Consider the following 19304-nt stretch of genomic DNA (forward strand, 5'->3'; position numbering starts at 1 on the left):
GAGTGCTGCTCAAACATGCCGTCCTCGTACCGCCTTAGCCACGCGCCGTCACCCCGGAATTTGAAGGCGGCGACGACGTGGCTGTGAGAGAAGCAGGTGTGAGGCTCGGCGACTGTGAGGCGCAGCTTCCTGAGGTGTTGAAGCAGCTCAGGTGCGGCCACGCTGGCCACACACCGCAGCAGGCAAAAGTCAGGTTTCATGATTACAACAAAACTATTTACTAAAGAAAAAAAAAAGACAGCTAAATATTGATGTGGCAGTTCCTAATGCTGCATCGAATAACAGGATACTAAATGTTCAAATATCTTACACTAGCTTTCAGCACAGCAGTTGTTTATATTTGGTATTTGCCTTCGATATAATATTGATTTGTGCGGTGAAATGTGATAGCTATTTTTTGCATAGGGCATCGGCCTACTTAACAGTTGGAGGCCATGAAACATTATAGTGTCTAGTATGACTGGCCTACAAAACTTTACTTGATGATAAAAAGAAAATAATAAAACGAGCATATCTGTTTTAAGGCATCGGATTCTCTTTCATTTTGTAAACTTTGGTCAATAATGTATTGATTTTATTAATTATGTCTTAAATAACAATAGACAGTAAAAAGACCACCCAAGTATTTCTAATAAATATTTTGTTCACTTAAGTTCCTTCGTAGTCACCTTCGTAACTATTTCCATTAACGTCTCAACAAATCACCAAAGCTCATCTCTGCAGGACACCCTCGACATGACCCACTGAACTCGTTAGCAGACTCCGTCCAATTCGTCGAGGCGCTGGTCTGGAGGGCGAGGAAATAACCCGTCATAAGACACTGCAGTCCGGCCAGTCCACAAGTCAGTGTCTGGCGATCAAGGACGAGGGGTGGTTATCACAGATTGGCTCTCGCTCATCGGCCATTAGAGGTTCAGGGATCAATAGAGAGAGAGAGAGAGAGAGAGAGAGAGGGGGGGGGGTTCGATTCGGTAGAGGAGCCAAAACCTACTTCCTTAATTATTAACCTTTTCCCTGAGAGAAATATCATACTACAGATTGACTTTGTTTGTCTGTTTATTTGTTTAGTTGTTCAATGAGGTTATAGTCGGTTAGATAATACAGATAGTTAGTCTTACTTAGTTACAAAAAATACTATGATTGCTGTATATTAGAATATTAAAGAGAGAGAACGTGTCTATATTTTTACTAATTATGTCTTCATTTTGCAGTTTGAAACAAAAACACAACGGAAAAACTCTAGCATCAAAGGGTTTCGGTAGCGGTAAGTGTTCAGCATGTTATATAGATGTCGTGTACTTAGTGAGAGAGCCTTGTGCCTCCAGCCCTTTGCCGTCGCTGTTGTCGCGGTTCATTAGGTTAAAAACGACCTGCTTCCTCTTTAATGGCAGGAATTTCGGCAACCCACTCTGCCGCACGCCGAAATTTTTCCATGACGCAGGAGTAAGAGGCTTTCCCCGCTGAACTTTATGCATTCGATCATAGAGAGCCCACCAAAGTGAAGAGAAGGAAGCATCAAATACCCTTGATTTTTGTGATCCTGGTTTCGAGTTTCAACCTAACGAAATGCCACTCTGAAAGAAAAAATAAAAACGCTCATTAAGTTCATTATTTTTGTATGATTCACGTTACTTAAAGCTAAATGTGCAGATGTTATGGAAGACAAATACTTGCTTTATTTTCGTGAGACATTCCGTGATCAAATTGTACACTTTAGCATACCTTAAAATCAACTGTAATTTCGCTTTTTTCTTCAAGGTGTTATATTTCACTCTCGCTAAAGCTTAATTATAATGGCAAAGCACATACTCCTATATCATATTTTCTAGACTTTATGTAAACGACCTTCCCTCTATCTACCTTAACACGTCCTATTAATACAACGATGGCTCCCACGTCACCATTAATTATTCGTAAAGTATCTCAGGGAATATATATCTTTCAGCCTAAACTACGGGTCATTATTTTCCTCCCTTAACCACTTCCCTTTTTTATCCTTCCTTCCTTCCTTCCTCCCTTTTGGTAATAAGATAAGGGATTGCAGCGGACGTGGGGAAAGGGGGTGAGAGGATAGGTGAACGGAGGGATAGACGGGTGAACTTAGATTGATACGTTAAGGAGAGGGTGGCGGAGTGTTCGCTGCAAGTATAGGATTTAACAGTGTTTGAAGAGTGTTTGATCGTATGGCCTTCCTCTCTGATCCATACGTTTGACTTTCTTTTTATCGTTGTGAGTGGTGCATCCATCGCCTGCTCAACTGCGCTCGATACTAAAGACGGTAAAGTAAATCTGCATAAGAAGTGCAATAATACTTTGACAATGGCTAAATATAATACGTTTGTTTGTCTTACTTCTTTCCATTATCGCCAACACTTTCGTTTCTACTCTTTGCATTGTTCTCATCATTCCCTTCTCATTTCTTCACTTCTCAACATAGAATACGATGATTTTGGCACCTGGATTCTTTTCATTAACGCAATATCATTACCATCACTTCTCAACATAAGAATACACTGATTTAAGCACCCACGCGATGAACGGAACATGTACAAGCGATGCCATCGACCGTATCATTCCCATTACCTCTCCACATATGAATACGATGATTTAAGCGGCGAAGTGAGGAACAGAGCGTGCCAAACTAATTCCATCTACCAAGGGAACGTGGATATTGTTGTACATCAAAGTCCAGGTACGTGATTTCATTGTTTCAGGAGCAGTGCATAGAGCGGGCGTTAGTTTTGCATCGCCGGCCCATTCAAGTAACATGCCGCGCGGGGTAACACTGCAAGACACGTACATTAGAGGTGTCCAAGGAGATAAAACACAGAGCACTCCGGAAGGGTGTATATTGTGGAACGTAATGGATAAAACGTAAGGAGAAAAGAGGAATAGGTGAGTGAGAGAGAGAAAAGAGGAATATGTGAGAGAGAGAGAGAAAATACAGGTAGACAGCTATTGACTTTAAAATTTGTATCGTAAAACTCCACCTCCATCTCTACCACCATCACCACCACTATCCCTACCACCACCACCACCACCACCATCACTACTACAATCATCACCACCACAACCACCCTATCATCACCATTACTACTGTACTTAACACAATTACGACACCACAGTCACTACATAGCACAACATCACCATCCAAAACCCTAATCACCACCACTAAAGTAATCATCATCATCACCACCACCACCATCACCACAATCACCATCATCACTTATTTTCCTCATCTCTTGGTCGCGTGGGAGTCTTGACTTTCCCCCTTCTCATATATCACTCTCGCCTCCTTCCTCTTTAATTTATCTTTCTCTCTTTCCTCCTCCCTCTCCTCCTCCTCCTCCTCCTCCTCCTCCTCCTCCTCCTCCTCCTCCTCCTTCTCTCCCTCGTTTTTTTCCGACTCGCCAGTTTTCTCTTTCCTCTCCCTTCTAAACACCGATTTTTTCCTTCTCTCTCCTTCTTTGTTTGTAAGTTTTCTGGATTTTCCTCTAAGATTCAAACTTTATTATACTTTTTAGACAAAGACAAATTGGTGTCCGTCCACGTCTAAGATTTATGAAACTTTAAACTTGGTGTTGTTGAAAAGATCTATAATGATATTCAGAATAATATGTTTTTGTTTTGGATTTCAAGCGACCATTATCATTATCACTGTTATTGTTATTATTATTGGTAGTAGTAGTAGTAGCAGTAGTAGTAGTAGTAGTAGTAGTAGTAGTAGTTGTAGTAGAAGCCGAGGTCATGAAATAATGTTATTGCCATGATTCACGGGCTGGAAAAGTAACTTATCAACGTTTTCCGAACGTTTTTCGCGCCCTGTTCATACTTTTAAAAATAGGCAGTAACTCATTTTTAGCACCATGTTTCATCTTTCTTTTTCGTCCATTTATAGTCTCCCTCTTTTTCATCTTTTTCCTTTCGTGTTGCATCTTTTCCTTTCTTTTCATTTTCCTGTTTTTTTCTTTTCTCTCTTTTTCTCCTTTGTTTTTCTTTTTCCTTTCTTCGTTTCAAGGAATTTACAAGCATCCATTATAGTTGTCTTGTCACCTAATAAAACACCCCGATGCTGAAGAATTATCGAATTTAAAGAAAAAGAGAGCAGGAAGAGATGGATGAGGGAGGAAGCTGGATGTATTTCTCACACCACAACATTATCCATAGATTCTTTTACTTTCTTTCTACTTCTGTCCTACACTGTCTTTTTTATGCTTCCGTCCGTATAAGGATGTGTTTCTTATATGCTTTCTCTTAGTGGTTCTTCTTTCTCTTTCCATTTCCATCTCCTCGTTTACCTTTTCGTGTTCTTTCTTCTTCCTTATTTCTCTCCTGTTTTCTTTGTTTTTGTAAGTCCTTTTCCCTCTCCCTTTGTCCTCCTCCACTTCCTCCTCCTCCTCCTCCACCTCGCTCTCATCATCCTGTCCTCTCTTCCTCCACCTCCGTCTGTCTCAATTTTCATCCCCCTCTCTTCTCTATCCACTTTTTCATTCTCAGCTTCATTATCCTTTTCAGTTCTTTATTTTTCCTTCCTCACTTTTTCTTTATGTTGCCCATACGACTTATTTCCTACATCTGTCTACTCCTTTTCCTTCCGCCTCCTCCTTCCCCTGAATCTTCCTCGCATTATTCTCTTTCTCAGCTCTTCGCCTTCATCCTCCCTCTTTCTCATCCATTTTTCGTCTCCTTCTTCGTCCTCCCTACTCTTTTATTCTACACCTTCTATACCTCACGGCTCTCTTCTTTCCTCTTTCTCTTCCCTCTCCATCCACTTTCTTCTCCCTTTTCTTTTGCTTATCCACTACTCACACCTCTTCCTTTATCTTCCTCCACCTCCACCTGCATCCCGTTCTCACTTTTTATCCTACTCACCATATACTTTATCATTCCCAATACTCATCCATCTTCTTTCATCTCATCCACCTCATCATCCCCTTTCCCTTTCTCCCACTCTCCTCCCTATCCTCCTTCTCCTTCTCCTCTTCCCTACATTTTATCCTGCCTATCATCTTCATTACTCATTCTGTCTTCCATCCCTTCCACCTCATCATCCCAACCCCACTCTCCTCCCTATCCACGTACCCCTCCCCTCTCCTCCTCCTCCTCCTTCCCCCATTTGCTTCCACCTGCCTTCCCGTTGTTACCTGAGCTCCCTGATTAGCTTTCATGGCCTTTCATTATCATTCGGGTCGTGGACTGCAATCTCCTCCCGTCAAGTCCAAGATAGACGGAACCTGAGGACTGTCTAGGATGTGGACCCGCGTGGTAATCTTGTATTGTGGGCGAAGGAAGGGAAGGATGGAAGGACGGCCGCCTGCTATTTGTTGGCTTGGAGAAAATATTGATCTGTGGCGCTGACTGACGATTAGACTTTCCTTTACGTATTGGTCGCCGTGAGGGAGAGGTTGGGTTTCGTTTCTTTTGGGTTTCGTGTCGTCTGTTTTTTAGGGATGTAAGTTGTTGATAGGAAGTGTATAAGGGAAAGTGTGATGCGGGTTTCTGAGACATTAGATTTTTTGCGTTTTGGGACTTACTATTTTTTCATTATAGGGTAGAGAGAGATAAAGGTTAGATTTTTTATTTCGATTTTCATATACTGTATTTATTTTAAGGGTATATATTATAACTACTGATAAGGAGTATAAAGAGGGAAGAGTGTTATGAGACTTTGAAACAATATTTTTTCCCCCGTTTTTTTTTCTTTGGGGGAGGGGGGGGAGGTATGGAGAGAGCGAGATAGGATTTTGTTTCTTTTGATTTCTTTATTTTATTCTTTTAAGGGAACAAGGGAGTAGGGTGCAGGAGTGGGATAAGGGAGAAGGGTGAGACGGGATTCCCTTTTCCTTATTTCTTTTCTGTATCCGTCATGAGTCTATTGATGGAATTTCAACATTTGGAAAGTTCGATGTCATGATGTTTTTTTCACTAGTGTGTGTGTGTGTGTGTGTGTGTGTGTGTGTGTGTGTGTGTGTGTGCGTGTGTGTGTGTGTGTGTGTGTGTGTGTGTGTGTGTGTGTGTGTGTATCATTATTGCGTTTATTATGAAGGAAAAAGTATAAAAAACTCCTAATAACTAAATTAACCCTATCTCCTCGCGAATAATTTTTTTTCTTACATATATAACACTTATTTTATTATGAGACCAAAATATTCAAGCTGGCAATAAAGAGCAAATAAGAAAACTGTGAAAATTGGGTGTTTTAATAATATCAAGCGGCATTAAAATATTTCACTACTGACACTCATTTCATCATTTACATAATCGCAAATAGCAGCGGCCATAAAGCGGAGGGGGGCGAGACAAAAGCCAACGAACAGTCAATCAGTCAGTCACTCAGGCAATTAGTCAGTCCGTCAGTCGATCGGTCTTCCAACTCATTTCATCGGTGTTTATATTTATCACCGCCATTAAAACCAGCGATTCCTCACCTTATTAAGCGGATCACCGTGAGGGGGGCGCCAGCGAGCCATCCGCAGGAGCCATTATCAGATGGGAAAAGAAAATTAAGAGAGATGAAGCACCCATTTCCCCTCTTTCTCTTTCTCTCTCTCTCGCTCGCTCTCTTTCATTCCTTCATTCCTGCAGCCACCACCTTCCCTTATGCTAATGACGGAGGGGGAACGACCGCACAAATCCATTTCAGGGGAAGGTACGTATATATATTTTTTTCTGTATGTTCGCCGCTAATTTTTTTGTGTCTATTCTTCTTATTGGTCTTTGTGGCGAGTGAGCGGCGAAAACATTCACCGCCGGCCATTTAGGTTGGCGGTGGCGGGTGAGCTTTTTTTTTTTTCTTTCTTTTGCCGGCGAGAGGTCAAAGGGAAGAGAGAGAGAGAGAGAGAGAGAGAGAGAGAGAGAGAGAGAGATGTGTATATGCATGAAATCTATCTAGGTTTCTGTTTGTTTGTCTATCTATCTATCCGTCTGTCTATCTACCTATCTATCTATCTATCTATCTATCTGTTTATCTATCTATCTAAGTATTTCTACATATCTATCTATTACTCTATCTATCTATCCATCCATCTATCTATCTGTCTATCTATCTATTCATCTCTCTCTCTCTCTCTCTCTCTCTCTCTCTCTCTCTCTCTCTCTCTCTCTCTCTCTCTCTCTCTCTCTCTCTCTCTCTTCATCTATCTGCCTACCAATCTATCTATCCATCCATTTATCTACCTATAAATATTTTCATCAGCAGCCGGCCGTGAGACGTATTTACAAGGCATGAATAATGAATGAGTGTGGTCGCGCCGTATCACTGACCGAAAGGATTAACCGAAATCACCCATGAAAATTGCCCACACTCATGAGAGCATAAAAGAGAGTGAGAGAGAAAAAAGAGGAAAATACTGGCTAATCCGATTATCTCTAACCTTTCGCATCATTAGTAAGAGGGGAGAGAGAGAGAGAGAGAGAGAGAGATTAGCTTTTATGTATATGATTTTGGCTACTCTTCTGCACTGCCTATCAAACTTTCTTATAATGCTTTTTTTTATGATTTACAGTACTATAAATATTCTTTTTACAAATTAAACAAATGGCTGTTTAACTTGTGTATTTTAACTTGTGTATTTTAGTGTTTTCCTGCGTCAATCATTTATAGAGTTTAAGGGGCTGTGAAATAAATAATGTGAGCCAGTATCAAAACTTTTTAGGATTCACCTTTAACGTTAAGAATTGGCCTCAATCTTACTATATTTTTTTGGGGGGGGGGATGAAATTAAGAGAAAATTTCATTGTACCCTCTTAATAAGTGATCACCTCGCAGCCAAACGACTAATACAGACGTTCTTTGTGTCCCGCGGCACTCGTAATGGGTCTCCACTCCACGCTCAACGGACCATGAGGCTCCCTTCTCGTGACGTCATCGGCAGGCTGCGCATCGGTCGACCTTACCTCCTTAGATCATGCAACGGACAACATGACGGAGATGAACACCGAGATAGTATTTGTCCCCACCTTTATCTTTTAACCTTTCTCCTCCGCGACCCCTCACCTTCAACATGCGGAAGAGAGCTAATAGGATCTGATTACCCTTTGGCCAAACATAAAAATCACAAGAACCGTAAGAATATAAAGACTATCGTATCAGCACCGCTATCCTCCCCACCTCGTTGGCTGATTGGCTGGCTGAGTAGAGTTGGTTTTACTGGCTAACCAATCACGGCACAGCAATCATAAGCTCATGGTGCAAAGGTAGAAAGGTGATCTTATATACTGGGAAGGACGGCGGAGAGAACACACGTCAAGGAGAGAAGTGTATACAAGTTCAGAGTCTGACTACCACACACAAACAAAAGTACCATCGTCTACCAGTCTACCTTTCTTCCTACCTGACTTGCCCCCTTCATTCCTCATTGCTTTACTTCCTCCATTTCTTCCCTCCTTCCTTCCTTCCTTGCCCCGTATTCTTGAACTTGTAAGGAACCCTCTCTCCATTCCTCCCGTTTCCTTCTTCACGATTTGGTTCTTTCTCTCCTTTCTTCCCTTCATCGTCTCCTCAGCCTCCTAGGAATGGCTCTCTCCACTACTCCCGCCCTGAGCCAAGCGGCGTCTCCTCGCTGCCTCACACTCGCGACTGACCTGGTGAGCTTAGATTAGGAGTACGTTCATGTGTCGTGGTTACGTGTCTCATTATCTGTCTCATTTACCTGTTTACCTGCCTCCTTTACCTTTCTCATTTACGTGTCACATCCCCTTTGTCACGTTACCTGTCATTTTTAGGTACCTGTCTCTTTGACGTCTCATTTACCTGCCTCCTTTACCTTTATTTACCTCTACGTATCTCATTTACCTTTCTCATTTACTGGTCACATCCACTTGTCACGTTACCAGTTCCCTCTACCTGCCTCTTTTACGTCTCATATACCTGTCTCATTTACCTTTCCCTACCTGTCCACTTGTCACGTTACCAGTCACTTTTACCTGTCTTCGTTACATCTCATTTATCAGTCCTGTTTACCTGTCTCATTTGCACGTTTCAGTTACTTACTTCCATAGAGTTATTTCCTCTTGGCACTTTTATCCTGTAGAGTTTATTTTGTATTTCATTGCCCCCAGTTCTTCGTTGTACATCTGTTCCTCTTTTCACTGCGTTTCAGCTATCTATCGGTTTTCCTTGTCAAATTTCTTCAGGGAGTTCTGTTTCCTTTTGTTTCTCCTTATTTTCGTTCAGCACTTCTTCCCTGCCGAGTATTCGTTTTCCTTGCCGCCCAGTTCTTTTTTTCACTCCATTTTTATTATCCACAGCTTTTACTCGTCAAATTTTCTCTTGCAGTTCTTATTTCCCTTAGTTGCTCCTTATCATTTTTTCATCTTGGCACTACTCTCCTGCAGTCTTTTCATACTTCCTCGTCCTCTTCCCGTTCTTTTTTGTCCAATTGCTCTTCCTCAAACTGACTCTGCTTTTTCCTTCCTTCCTCCTTACAGAGTTACAACATCATGGAGGTATATGGTACGCCGGGGAACTACACCTTCAGGGGGCCCCTCAAGGACATCGTACACATAATAATGAATCAGCTCGGTTACTGGTTAGCAAAGAAGGAGTGTAGTAACCCATTTAGGACCTCGTTGTCATTTTCCGTTTTCCCTTCCCTCTCCTTCTCGTGACCGACCTATTCCGATTAATTTTCCATCCTATTCTTTTCCTTCCTTTTCTTTCCTTTTCGTTCCTCTCCTTTCCTTTCCATTCTTTTCCTTTCTTTTCTTTACTATCTCTACCTTTCATTTCTTTTCCTTTTCTTTCCTTTCCTTTCCATTCTTTTCCTTTCCTTTCCTTTCCTTACTAAATCTACCTTTCATTTCTTTTCCTTTCCTTTCCTTTCCATTCTTTTCCTTTTCTTTCTTTCCTATCTCTACCTTTCATTTCTCTTCCTTTCCTTTCCTTTCTTTTCTACTCCTTCCTTTCTTATTGCTTCCCTTCACTCTCAGGACTTATGCATAAGATCTTTTGTTACGGAATGGAAGTTTTTTGGTCTGTTTTTGCTGTATAGATCTTTGCAACCAATCATACCACAAAGGGACTAATAAACGACTTCTCCGTCATAGTTACAAGCTCCTGCCGGCTGCGGATCGTACCTACGGGGAGTTGCATCCTAATGGGTCCTGGTCCGGCCTGCTTGGGATGGTGCAAAGGGGGGTGAGTCTGTTGTGTCTGTCTTAATAGTTGAAGATAAACAATTGGTGACCCTGGAGTGACTAGCAGTTTGAGCACTCACTAACCACCAACAAGTCTAAAGAAAATGTAATGCCCGGACTTCTATTTTGTTATGTTTCTCTTCCTTTTGGCATGCGATCCTTAGCCTTAATCCCTATCCTTGATTTTAGACTTAATTCTCCTTATCTATTAATACGTTGTTATTGTTTTGTAGTGAAGATATTATAGTCGTTAAGGGATTTCGGAATATTTTGGTCCTCTTCCTTATTCCTACTCCTACTCTTCTCCCTCTCCCTAATTGTACTCCAACTCCACACACACACACACACACACACACACACACACACACACACACCATTCATCGGCCGCAGCACAACCCTCACCCCCTCCCTCCCTCCCTTAACGAATCCACGAATCCTTCACTTCCCAAGATTCACTCCAATTAGTCATTTTTCCATTTTCGCTTTGCTTTCCATCTCGGTAAATCGCTCATTCTCCGCGTCCTATTCCGATCTCTCTCTCTCTCTCTCTCTCTCTCTCTCTCTCTCTCTCTCTCTCTCTCTCTCTCTCTCTCTCTCTCTCTCTCTCTCTCTCTCTCTCTCTCTCTCTCTCTCTCTCTCTCTCTCTCTCTCTCTCTCTCTCTCTCTCTCTCTCTCTCTCTCTCTCTCTCTCTCTCTCTCTCTCTCTCTCTCTCTCTCTCTCTCTCTCTCTCTCTCTCTCTCTCTCTCTCTCTCTCTCTCTCTCTCTCTCTCTCTCTCTCATCATTTTCTTTTATTCCTACCTCTCTTCTCTCCTCCTCCCATCCTCTCCTCCTCCTCCTCCTCCATATTCCTGCGCATTCTCCCTCTCCCTCTCCCTCTTCTCCTCCTCCTCCTCCTCCTCCTCTTCATCCTCGCCCTCCACCTCCTCCTCCAGCTCCTCCGCCCGTTGAGATCGTCGCTAATTGACAGGTCGTAAATACATCCTCGTGGGTTTCAATGAACTCGAACAAGAACGAACCGTAAATGAATTCAGAATAGGAAAGAAGAGAAAATTATCCCGCCACTGCATTCGTGGATAAGAGAATAATGAGTAGTAGACTGCGGTAGTGCAGGTACATGTTACACGCTTATATAATGATTGTTTATTTTATTTTTAGTGTGATCGGGAAAAGGTAATAACCGTCCCTGTGTTGCTTCAAGAAGAAAAAAAGTATGGTTTTAGGTATAGTTGAAGCCAAACTGCAGTGTTCTTTTTATTTAATGACTATGATAAACATGGTTCCTACTCTTTCTATATCCTCGTTACCTTTGTTTTTTTTCTCACCCCTTTTCCTATTCACCCCTTTCCTCATCTTTAACCATTTCCTTCTTTCATCCTTTTCTTCCCTTTTATTTTCTACTTCCTCCTCAGCACTTTATTGTTTTTTATCATATTCTTTTTCTTCCCTTTTATCTCTTCATCCATTTCTTCCTCTTCACTCCTTTCTTCCTCCTCACCCCATCCCTCATCGTCACCTCCATTCCTCGCCCCGCAGGAGGCAGCCTTCACGCCCACGGTAGTCATGGCCACCCCGCCGGGAATGGCCACCTTCAGCTACAGCGAACCCCTCCTGCTGTCTGAGTACAATGTGATGTTTGCCCGCCCTGGCCTGATGCCTAGTGGGGACGGCTTCATCTGGCCCTTCACACAGCTGGTACGTGGTGGTGGTGGTGGTGGTGAGGTCCTCCAAGCCTGTCCACGTGATACTGTCTTGAAATAGTTAAGCTGAAGAAAAGGAGGCAGCTCAAGGGCAAAAATGAAAGGAAATAACAGAAAAGTCCTTTGGCGCTGCTCCTGCAAATAGCGTCAAGCTTCTTCTCGCAGTTCTTTTTCCTGCTTCTCCTTTAGCTGTGGGTGCTGTTGCTGGTGAGTTGCGTCATCGTCTTTGTGGCCACGATGTTTACCCTGCGAGGCCAAGCCGTGATGCTGAGGGCTGCGGTGGACAGAGGAGGCGGCTTCGGCGACTCGAGGTGGGTCTCTGAAGGGAGTTGATAGTTATTTATTTTCAGCAAAGGAAGCAGCTCAAGGGCAAAAATAAATGAGAACAAAAAAAGCTCGCTGATTACTGCGCCCACAAAATCACTGCTCCCATATGTGAAAGCAAGGAAGTAATTCGAGGTAGTGTGTTTGCGGATACATAAGAACATAAGAACATAAGAACGCAGGAGTCTACAAGAGGCCGGTAGGCCTATACGAGGCAGCTCCTTTGACCCTAAGCTCCCGTGTATCTAACCCCACCTAATATCGCTGTCCATGAATTTATCTAGTCTATTTTTGAATGTGACAATTGTATTGGCACTCACCACATGACTGCTAAGCCTATTCCACTCATCCACCACCCTGTTAGTAAACCAATTTTTGCCTATGTCCCTGTTGAATCTGAATTTATCCAGTTTAAGCCCATTACTTCGTGTCCTACCCGGTTCTCTTACCAACAAAACCTTATGAATGTCTCCCTTATTAAGGCCCTTCATCCATTTATAAACCTCGATCATGTCTCCACGCACCCTTCGCCTTTCTAGAGAATGCAAGTTTAACTGTTTGAGTCTTTCCTCGTATGGCAAGTTTCTCAACCCCTGAATCATCTTAGTCATCCTCCTGAAGAAAAATGTGAACAGTGTGAATAAAAAGGAAGCGGAATCAGTAAAGTAGGAATAAAAAATTAGATATACCAAAAAAAAAAAAATAGCAGGTATAAGTGTTTTCCTTAAGTTATCAACTCGTATACACATATCTATCTATCACCAGCCAGTCAATCAATTAATCAGTCCATTTATCTACCTATCTCTGTCTTCCTACTTATTCCTACATCTCCTTAAATGTGTTTACCTGTGCCTCTGCTCACCAGTGACGTCGAGGAGATGGAGATGGACGGAGGCACCTGGTGGAGGAGTGCCAATCGAGCCTTCCTGTGGACCTGGTCGGTACTAATGAGTCAGAGTGAGTGGCGGTGATGGTGAGGGTGGTGATGGTGAGGGTGGTGATGGTGAGGGTGGTGATGGTGGTCGTGGCCGTGGGGGATGAGGTGCATTGTCAGTGTGTGTGTGTGTGTGTGTGTGTGTGTGTGTGTGTGTGTGTAATTCACCACGGCCTGATCACGAGTTGGATATTTATTTATTTTTTACGTTTCGGCCTATAGCGCCGGTAGACTTTCTTGGTAGGGCCTGATGGTCGGCCCCCAGGTTGTTGTGGCGCAGGCAAGTGTGTATAGTGGCCCCATCTTGCTTGGCTTAAGCTGCCCCCCCCTCCCCCCCCCCCCTCCCCCCCCGAGCTCATCTTTGAGGCTCTCTTTAAAGAGAGAATCTAGATCTAGAGTCCGGGTTCATAGGCGGTCTTCAGGACAGCATGTGGGTAGTCTTGGGCCACTCGGCAGTGACTGAAAAATCCCAACTGTGGCGGCGGGCAGGACTCGAACCTGGACGCGGCGCCGGGACGCTAACCACTCAGCCACTGTCTACTCCATTATGATTATCATTATTATTATTATTTCTTTTTCATTATTATTACTCTTATTATAAATTGTTATTGTTCTATCGCTTGTGGACAGCCTCAGATTGAGTCACACTGTAAATAGTTTTCCATTTGACTTTCAAACAGCAGCATAAACAACAGGTGATCAAGATCATGAACAACAGCAATAACAACAACGTCAACAACAACAACAATAACAACAACAACAACAACAGGTGTAACATACCCCTGTCAGGTGTGCCGTGGACGCCGCTTGGAACCGCCGTGCGGCTGGTGGCGGGGATGTGGCTGCTGTGGATAGTGGTAATGGGCGCGCTATACCGCAGCAACCTGAAGGCCATGCTCATCCTGCCCAAGGTGCGGCTGCCCTTCGACAGCCTGGAGGAGCTGGCCGCGTCGGGCATCCCGCTGGGCGTGCCTGAAGACTCCATGGTGGAGGCCCTGCTGAAGGTGTGTGGCGGCGGCGGAGATGTTGAGCAGGGCGTGGCAGGCTGGGAGTATGCCAGTTGGGGAGATGTCTTTATTATTGCTCTTGTTTTACTTTTTTTTGTTGTTGCTGATATTCTCCTCCTCCTCCTCCTCCTCCTCCTCCTCCTCCTCTTCCTCCTCTTTTTCATCACCACCACCACCACCACGGTTGCCATCACTCTTCTCCACAAGGAGTCGGACAGCAGTTCAGTCCTGGGCAGGCTGCGGCAAAATATGAGGATTCTAGGCGTGGAAAACTACGAGAAACACTCCGCTGACCTCTTTGGCGGAATGCTGGCGGTGGCCTCCTACACCTCCACCCTCAGGAGGGCCATCCACAGCGATTTTAGTTTCGTGAGTGTTGCTTCTGCTCCTTTTTCTCCTGTTGCTTCTGTTCCTCCTCTTCCTTCTGCTACTTCTGCTTCTGTTCCTCCTCTTCCTTCTGCTACTTCTGCTTCTGTTCCTCCTCTTCCTTCTGCTACTTCTGCTTCTGTTCCTCCTCTTCCTTCTGCTACTTCTGCTTCTGTTTCTTCTATGTTTTTGTTCTTGCCTCTTTCTTTCTGAGTTATTTCTGCTTCTGCTACTCCTGCCTCTTCTCCTTCTACCTCTACGTATTCCTCCTGGTCCTACTATTATTATTATTGTTGTTGTTGTTGTTGTTGTTGTTGTTGTTGTTGTTGTGTTGTTGTTGTTGTTAAAGCCACTGATAACCAGGCGAGTTTGTGTACTGAGCTCAGCGTTTCCTTATTCTTATTCTCTTTTCCCACACAGAAGGGGAGGTGTCGCACCTACCTTATGTCCCGCGGCTTCTTCGGTCCCGCTAGCCTCAGCATGGTGTTCCCGCGCGGCTCGCCTCTCATGGCCAAAGTGAACAAAATGTGAGCCTTTGAGTCCCAGAAATAGTTGACGATCTCACCAAGGAGTAAAATGCTGAGAAGTCTGTAGGAAAGAGAATGTAAGGGGAATGTAGGAAAGGAGTTAGAAATGGTCTGACCAAGGGAACTAAAAGAGTTTAAAGAAAATGGGTTTGATGTGGTCTATATAGTCAAAAGAGGAGTTAAACAGATTGCATGAATAAATAATGGGTGGGAGATGATCTATGTGAGTTAAGAAGAAGTTGAAATTACTTTATACTGAATGGGATTTCTAAGTGAACATCCCATATAATACAAGTGCCTCTCCCTTCCTCCCTCCTGCTGTCACCTCCCGTCTCCTCACAGCATTGAACAACTGCGAGAGGCCGGTATTCTTGACTACCTGCTGAACGCCGCTTACTTCAACGGCACCGAATGCCTCAAGCCCATCACCTCCTTCAGCCTGCCCTCGGAGCGGCCCCTCGAGCTGTTGGACTTCTACGGGATGTTCGCTCTCTATCTGGCTGGTGAGATGATTAACCTGCCTAAGATTCCGTTCCTTGGCCCAAGCTATAATGAATACAAGGTCTGCCTACGCCTTCCACCAATAGTTCTTGCCGTGGCCCGTTTTTTCTGCCTTGTAAAATTTCTTTATACCTTTGTTTTATGATGGCACAAACGCACAAAATTCATGTTATCCTTAAACTAACAGAGGAGCAATCTGAATGACACATGAATAATTTGAGACCCTTTTCTTATCGGCTCAGTAATATTTTTTTGCCTAAAACCAGTAGATCATCAGGTGAACTTACTTTGGAATTTGTGATGTTTTCGTCTTTGTTTGTTTGTGTGTGTGTTGGTCTCCTTTTTCTCCTTCTCCTCTTCCTGCAGGCATCGTGTTGGCCCTGCTGGTGTTCCTGTTGGAGATGACCTTTGACCCCACCAAGCGCGGCAAGAAGATGGGCGGTGACGGCAGGGCCCCTTGAATGACCCCGTGACCTTCTGTTGACGACGAGTATAATAATGCCGATTGAATTACTCCCCTGTGGCTTCTTTTTATGTCTCTCTCTCTCTCTCTCTCTCTCTCTCTCTCTCTCTCTCTCTCTCTCTCTCTCTCTCTCTCTCTCTCTCTCTCTCTCTCTCTCTCTCTCTCTCTCTCTCTCAAGTTATAGTAGATAGTGAGTATTGACTATTGGGAACATATAACTGCAAGATGCCTTTTAATATTTTACAACCAAAGAGTAAAGAAGATGACCATTAACCGATTTTTATTCGTGGAGTTAGTTGTTCATCTAATCGTATATGGTACACTCGCATATATTCTTCTTTTTTTTTCTTTTTTTTTTTTTGCATTATTTACATACATAAATAATAATAGATGTTTAGTATTGGTATATGAGTCATTTAGTTTTATTGTGATGCTTGTTTGCTAAAGTTAAAATTACGTGTCTTTAAAATAGTCTATTGAAGAATTGCACGGTTTTTCTTTATTAGTGCCAGTCATTTCAGTTTATTCTTGTTACTTCTCCTGCTGCTTGATCTTTCTCCACCTTCGTCTATGGAATATAATATTAGTAATGTAAAACAATAGTAAAAATCAAGTCATCTCATTGAATAATTCTCATTAACCTCCAAGACAAATAACAAGGAGCGACAGGGAATAGTGTGCCCTCAGGTTAGCGACTTCATAATGCTGTTGATTACATAGATTGTTACTAAGGGTTATATGCACCCAGTTATTATCTTATCGGAGACACGATAAGCCATGGAGACTGAAGTTCTAACAATAAAAACAAAACTTGAGTGGGAACATCGAGTGGTAAAATTCTTCAAAGTACTTTTCTTTGTTGCCATTGAATTAAAATCATTAACCAACACGTATGAATGAATGAAGCGCAGGAATGAAATAAAAGCATGTTGTCACAACATTCGTACAACACTCATAAGTGATTGCGCTCGTCACAATAGGGTAAAAACACTCCGCAGGTAACTGCCAACTCCATACACCTGCCGCCACTCTGTTCAACCCATCACACGCTGCAAACATGGCAGGTAAGGCTTGGCTAGGGTTCAACACCTAAAGTCTATCATGCGACTCCCGGTAAAATTATTAACCCTTTGATTGCGGATTTCCCACCAAAAGACATCGCCAAGCTACAGGAATGGAACAAAAAATGGGTGCTACAGTTCAATGAAGAAAAATGTAAAGTCATGCACCTTGGGAGGGGATATCCAGCATACCAATACCACATGGGAAACACTCCACTATCCACCACAGAGGCAGAGAAAGACCTGGGACTATATGTGACCAGGCTAACAGTAGAGGCGAAATCCGTGCCAGTCGCAGCGGACGGGTTAAAAAGACAATATTTACTCACTTATACGTGGATAACATCTGATTTAAAGGTCCTGTTTATGTTGTAGAAAAGACGATATTTTTTTATAAGGAGGAGTTCAGGTTTCACTGAAAGTATATTTCAAAGCTGACATGTGACCTTATATTTTTTCCTCAGAGCTTTCAGTGTACTTATAAAGTTGTAAGAGTTTTATCGACATAAGAGTTTACATATGAATTTGCTGTTCTTAAACAGAGATGTCCATTTGCATGATTATGAGTTTGTTATTCTTTCGTGTATCTTTTAGAGTTCACAGTCATTAGCTTGTTCTTCATCCACAGAGCTTTCAAAGTTTACATAATTAAGAGCTTGTTATTCTTTCGTGTATCTTTTAGAGTTCACAGTTCTTCATCCACAGAGCTTTTAAAGTTTACATAATTAAGAACTTGTTATTCTTTCGTGTATCTTTTAGAGTTCACATTCTTCATCCACGGTGCTTTCAGGGTTTACATAATCAAGAACTTGTTATTCTTTCACGCCACTTTCAGACTTCACGTATAACCCCAAGACCTTCTCCGTCACCCCCTCCATGAAGGAAGCGTTCCGGACCAACGGCTACGTCCTCCTCAGGTGAGTGACGACACGAAACTACACCTGAAATTCCGTCCCTTGCATGCACCTTCCACATTAATTATTTCATGGTATCTATTTATTTATCTTATTTATTATTTTTTTACGGCAGACGAGGCACATCAAGAACTCTAAGTAAATGAGACGTTCAGACGATTCTAGTGTATATATATATATATATATATATATATATATATATATATATATATATATATATATATATATATATATATAAGATTTATTGTTCCTGTTTCTTTCTATTATGACTTATTTGACGTTTGCTTTAGCTGTTATTCCTGTGTTAGCTCAAGGATATCATGAACTCTGTGCATTTACGTAATTATAAAACTGAGCCACGAAGAAAAATTACGATGCAGAAAACATTTTACATTCTCTCTTAATAAGCACACGATCTCCCACCTATCTTACTATTTCTATCTATCTATCTATCTATCTATCTATATCTAACTATCTGCAGCTATCTTTCTATCTTCTTTCTATCTTTTCTCTATGATTCTATATAAATCTCTTTTTCTACTTTTTAATATCCTTTCTCTGTATATTATCTATTTTCTGCTCTTCTATCTTCCTTCACTCTTTCTATCATCTATATCTATTTTTCTGCCTTCTAATTCTCTCTCTCTCTCTCTCTCTCTCTCTCTCTCTCTCTCTCTCTCTCTCTCTCTCTCTCTCTCTCTCTCTCTCTCTCTCTCTCTCTCTCTCTCTCTATCTGTGCCTTTTTATTTTTCTATCTCTATCTAACTATCTACCTGCATATCCCTTCCCAGATAGGTGTTGAGCCCCGCGGAGATGAGCAAGGTGCGGCAGGTGCTGGAGTCGGAGGAGGTGCAGCGCCATGCCTGCACCACCGACGCCGACAAGGCAAGGCTGACGCGGGTGGTGCAGTGGTTCAGGGTGGGCGAGAACGTAACGGGGTGCGTGGCCAGCATGAACAAGATAGCCGGGACGTTGGAGGAGGTGTGTGTGTGTGTGTGTGTGTGTGTGTGTGTGTGTGTAATTGTAAAGCCGAAGAACGAAGTATTTTGATGGAGAAGACACATAATATTCTTTTTTTATTAAACGCAGTATTTCAACCCTCTTTTTCTCTTTTATTTTCTCTATCTATCTATTTATCTATCTATCTATGTATCTATATATCTATCTATCTATTTTCTTTTTTACAACTACTGCTACCATTACTACTTTTGCTGATACTACTTCGATTACTGTCACTACTAACGCCATTTATTTCTATCACCACTATCAACAGTTTTCTCCATCTGCTACTACTACTACTACTACTACTACTACTACTGCTACTACTACTATTACTATTACTACTACAATGTTTCTCCTCAGCTGATGGGC

General features: G+C 42.6%; 1 protein-coding gene across 1 annotated transcript; it reads left to right on the forward strand.

The window, feature by feature from the left end:
• Positions 1 to 11485: 11485 nt before the first annotated feature.
• Positions 11486 to 16235, forward strand: LOC127008443 (glutamate receptor 4-like). Its single transcript, XM_050880588.1, has 8 exons — positions 11486 to 11831; positions 12026 to 12147; positions 13026 to 13117; positions 13884 to 14098; positions 14309 to 14470; positions 14888 to 14994; positions 15337 to 15497; positions 15862 to 16235. The coding sequence occupies exons 1-8, from the start codon at positions 11700 to 11702 to the stop codon at positions 15954 to 15956; spliced, it is 1086 nt and encodes a 361-aa protein (XP_050736545.1). The 5' UTR covers positions 11486 to 11699; the 3' UTR covers positions 15957 to 16235.
• The last annotated feature ends 3069 nt before the right edge of the window (positions 16236 to 19304 follow it).

The sequence above is a fragment of the Eriocheir sinensis genome, chromosome 37 (genome assembly GCF_024679095.1).
Source record: "Eriocheir sinensis breed Jianghai 21 chromosome 37, ASM2467909v1, whole genome shotgun sequence".
NCBI classification, from domain to species: Eukaryota; Metazoa; Arthropoda; class Malacostraca; order Decapoda; family Varunidae; genus Eriocheir; species Eriocheir sinensis.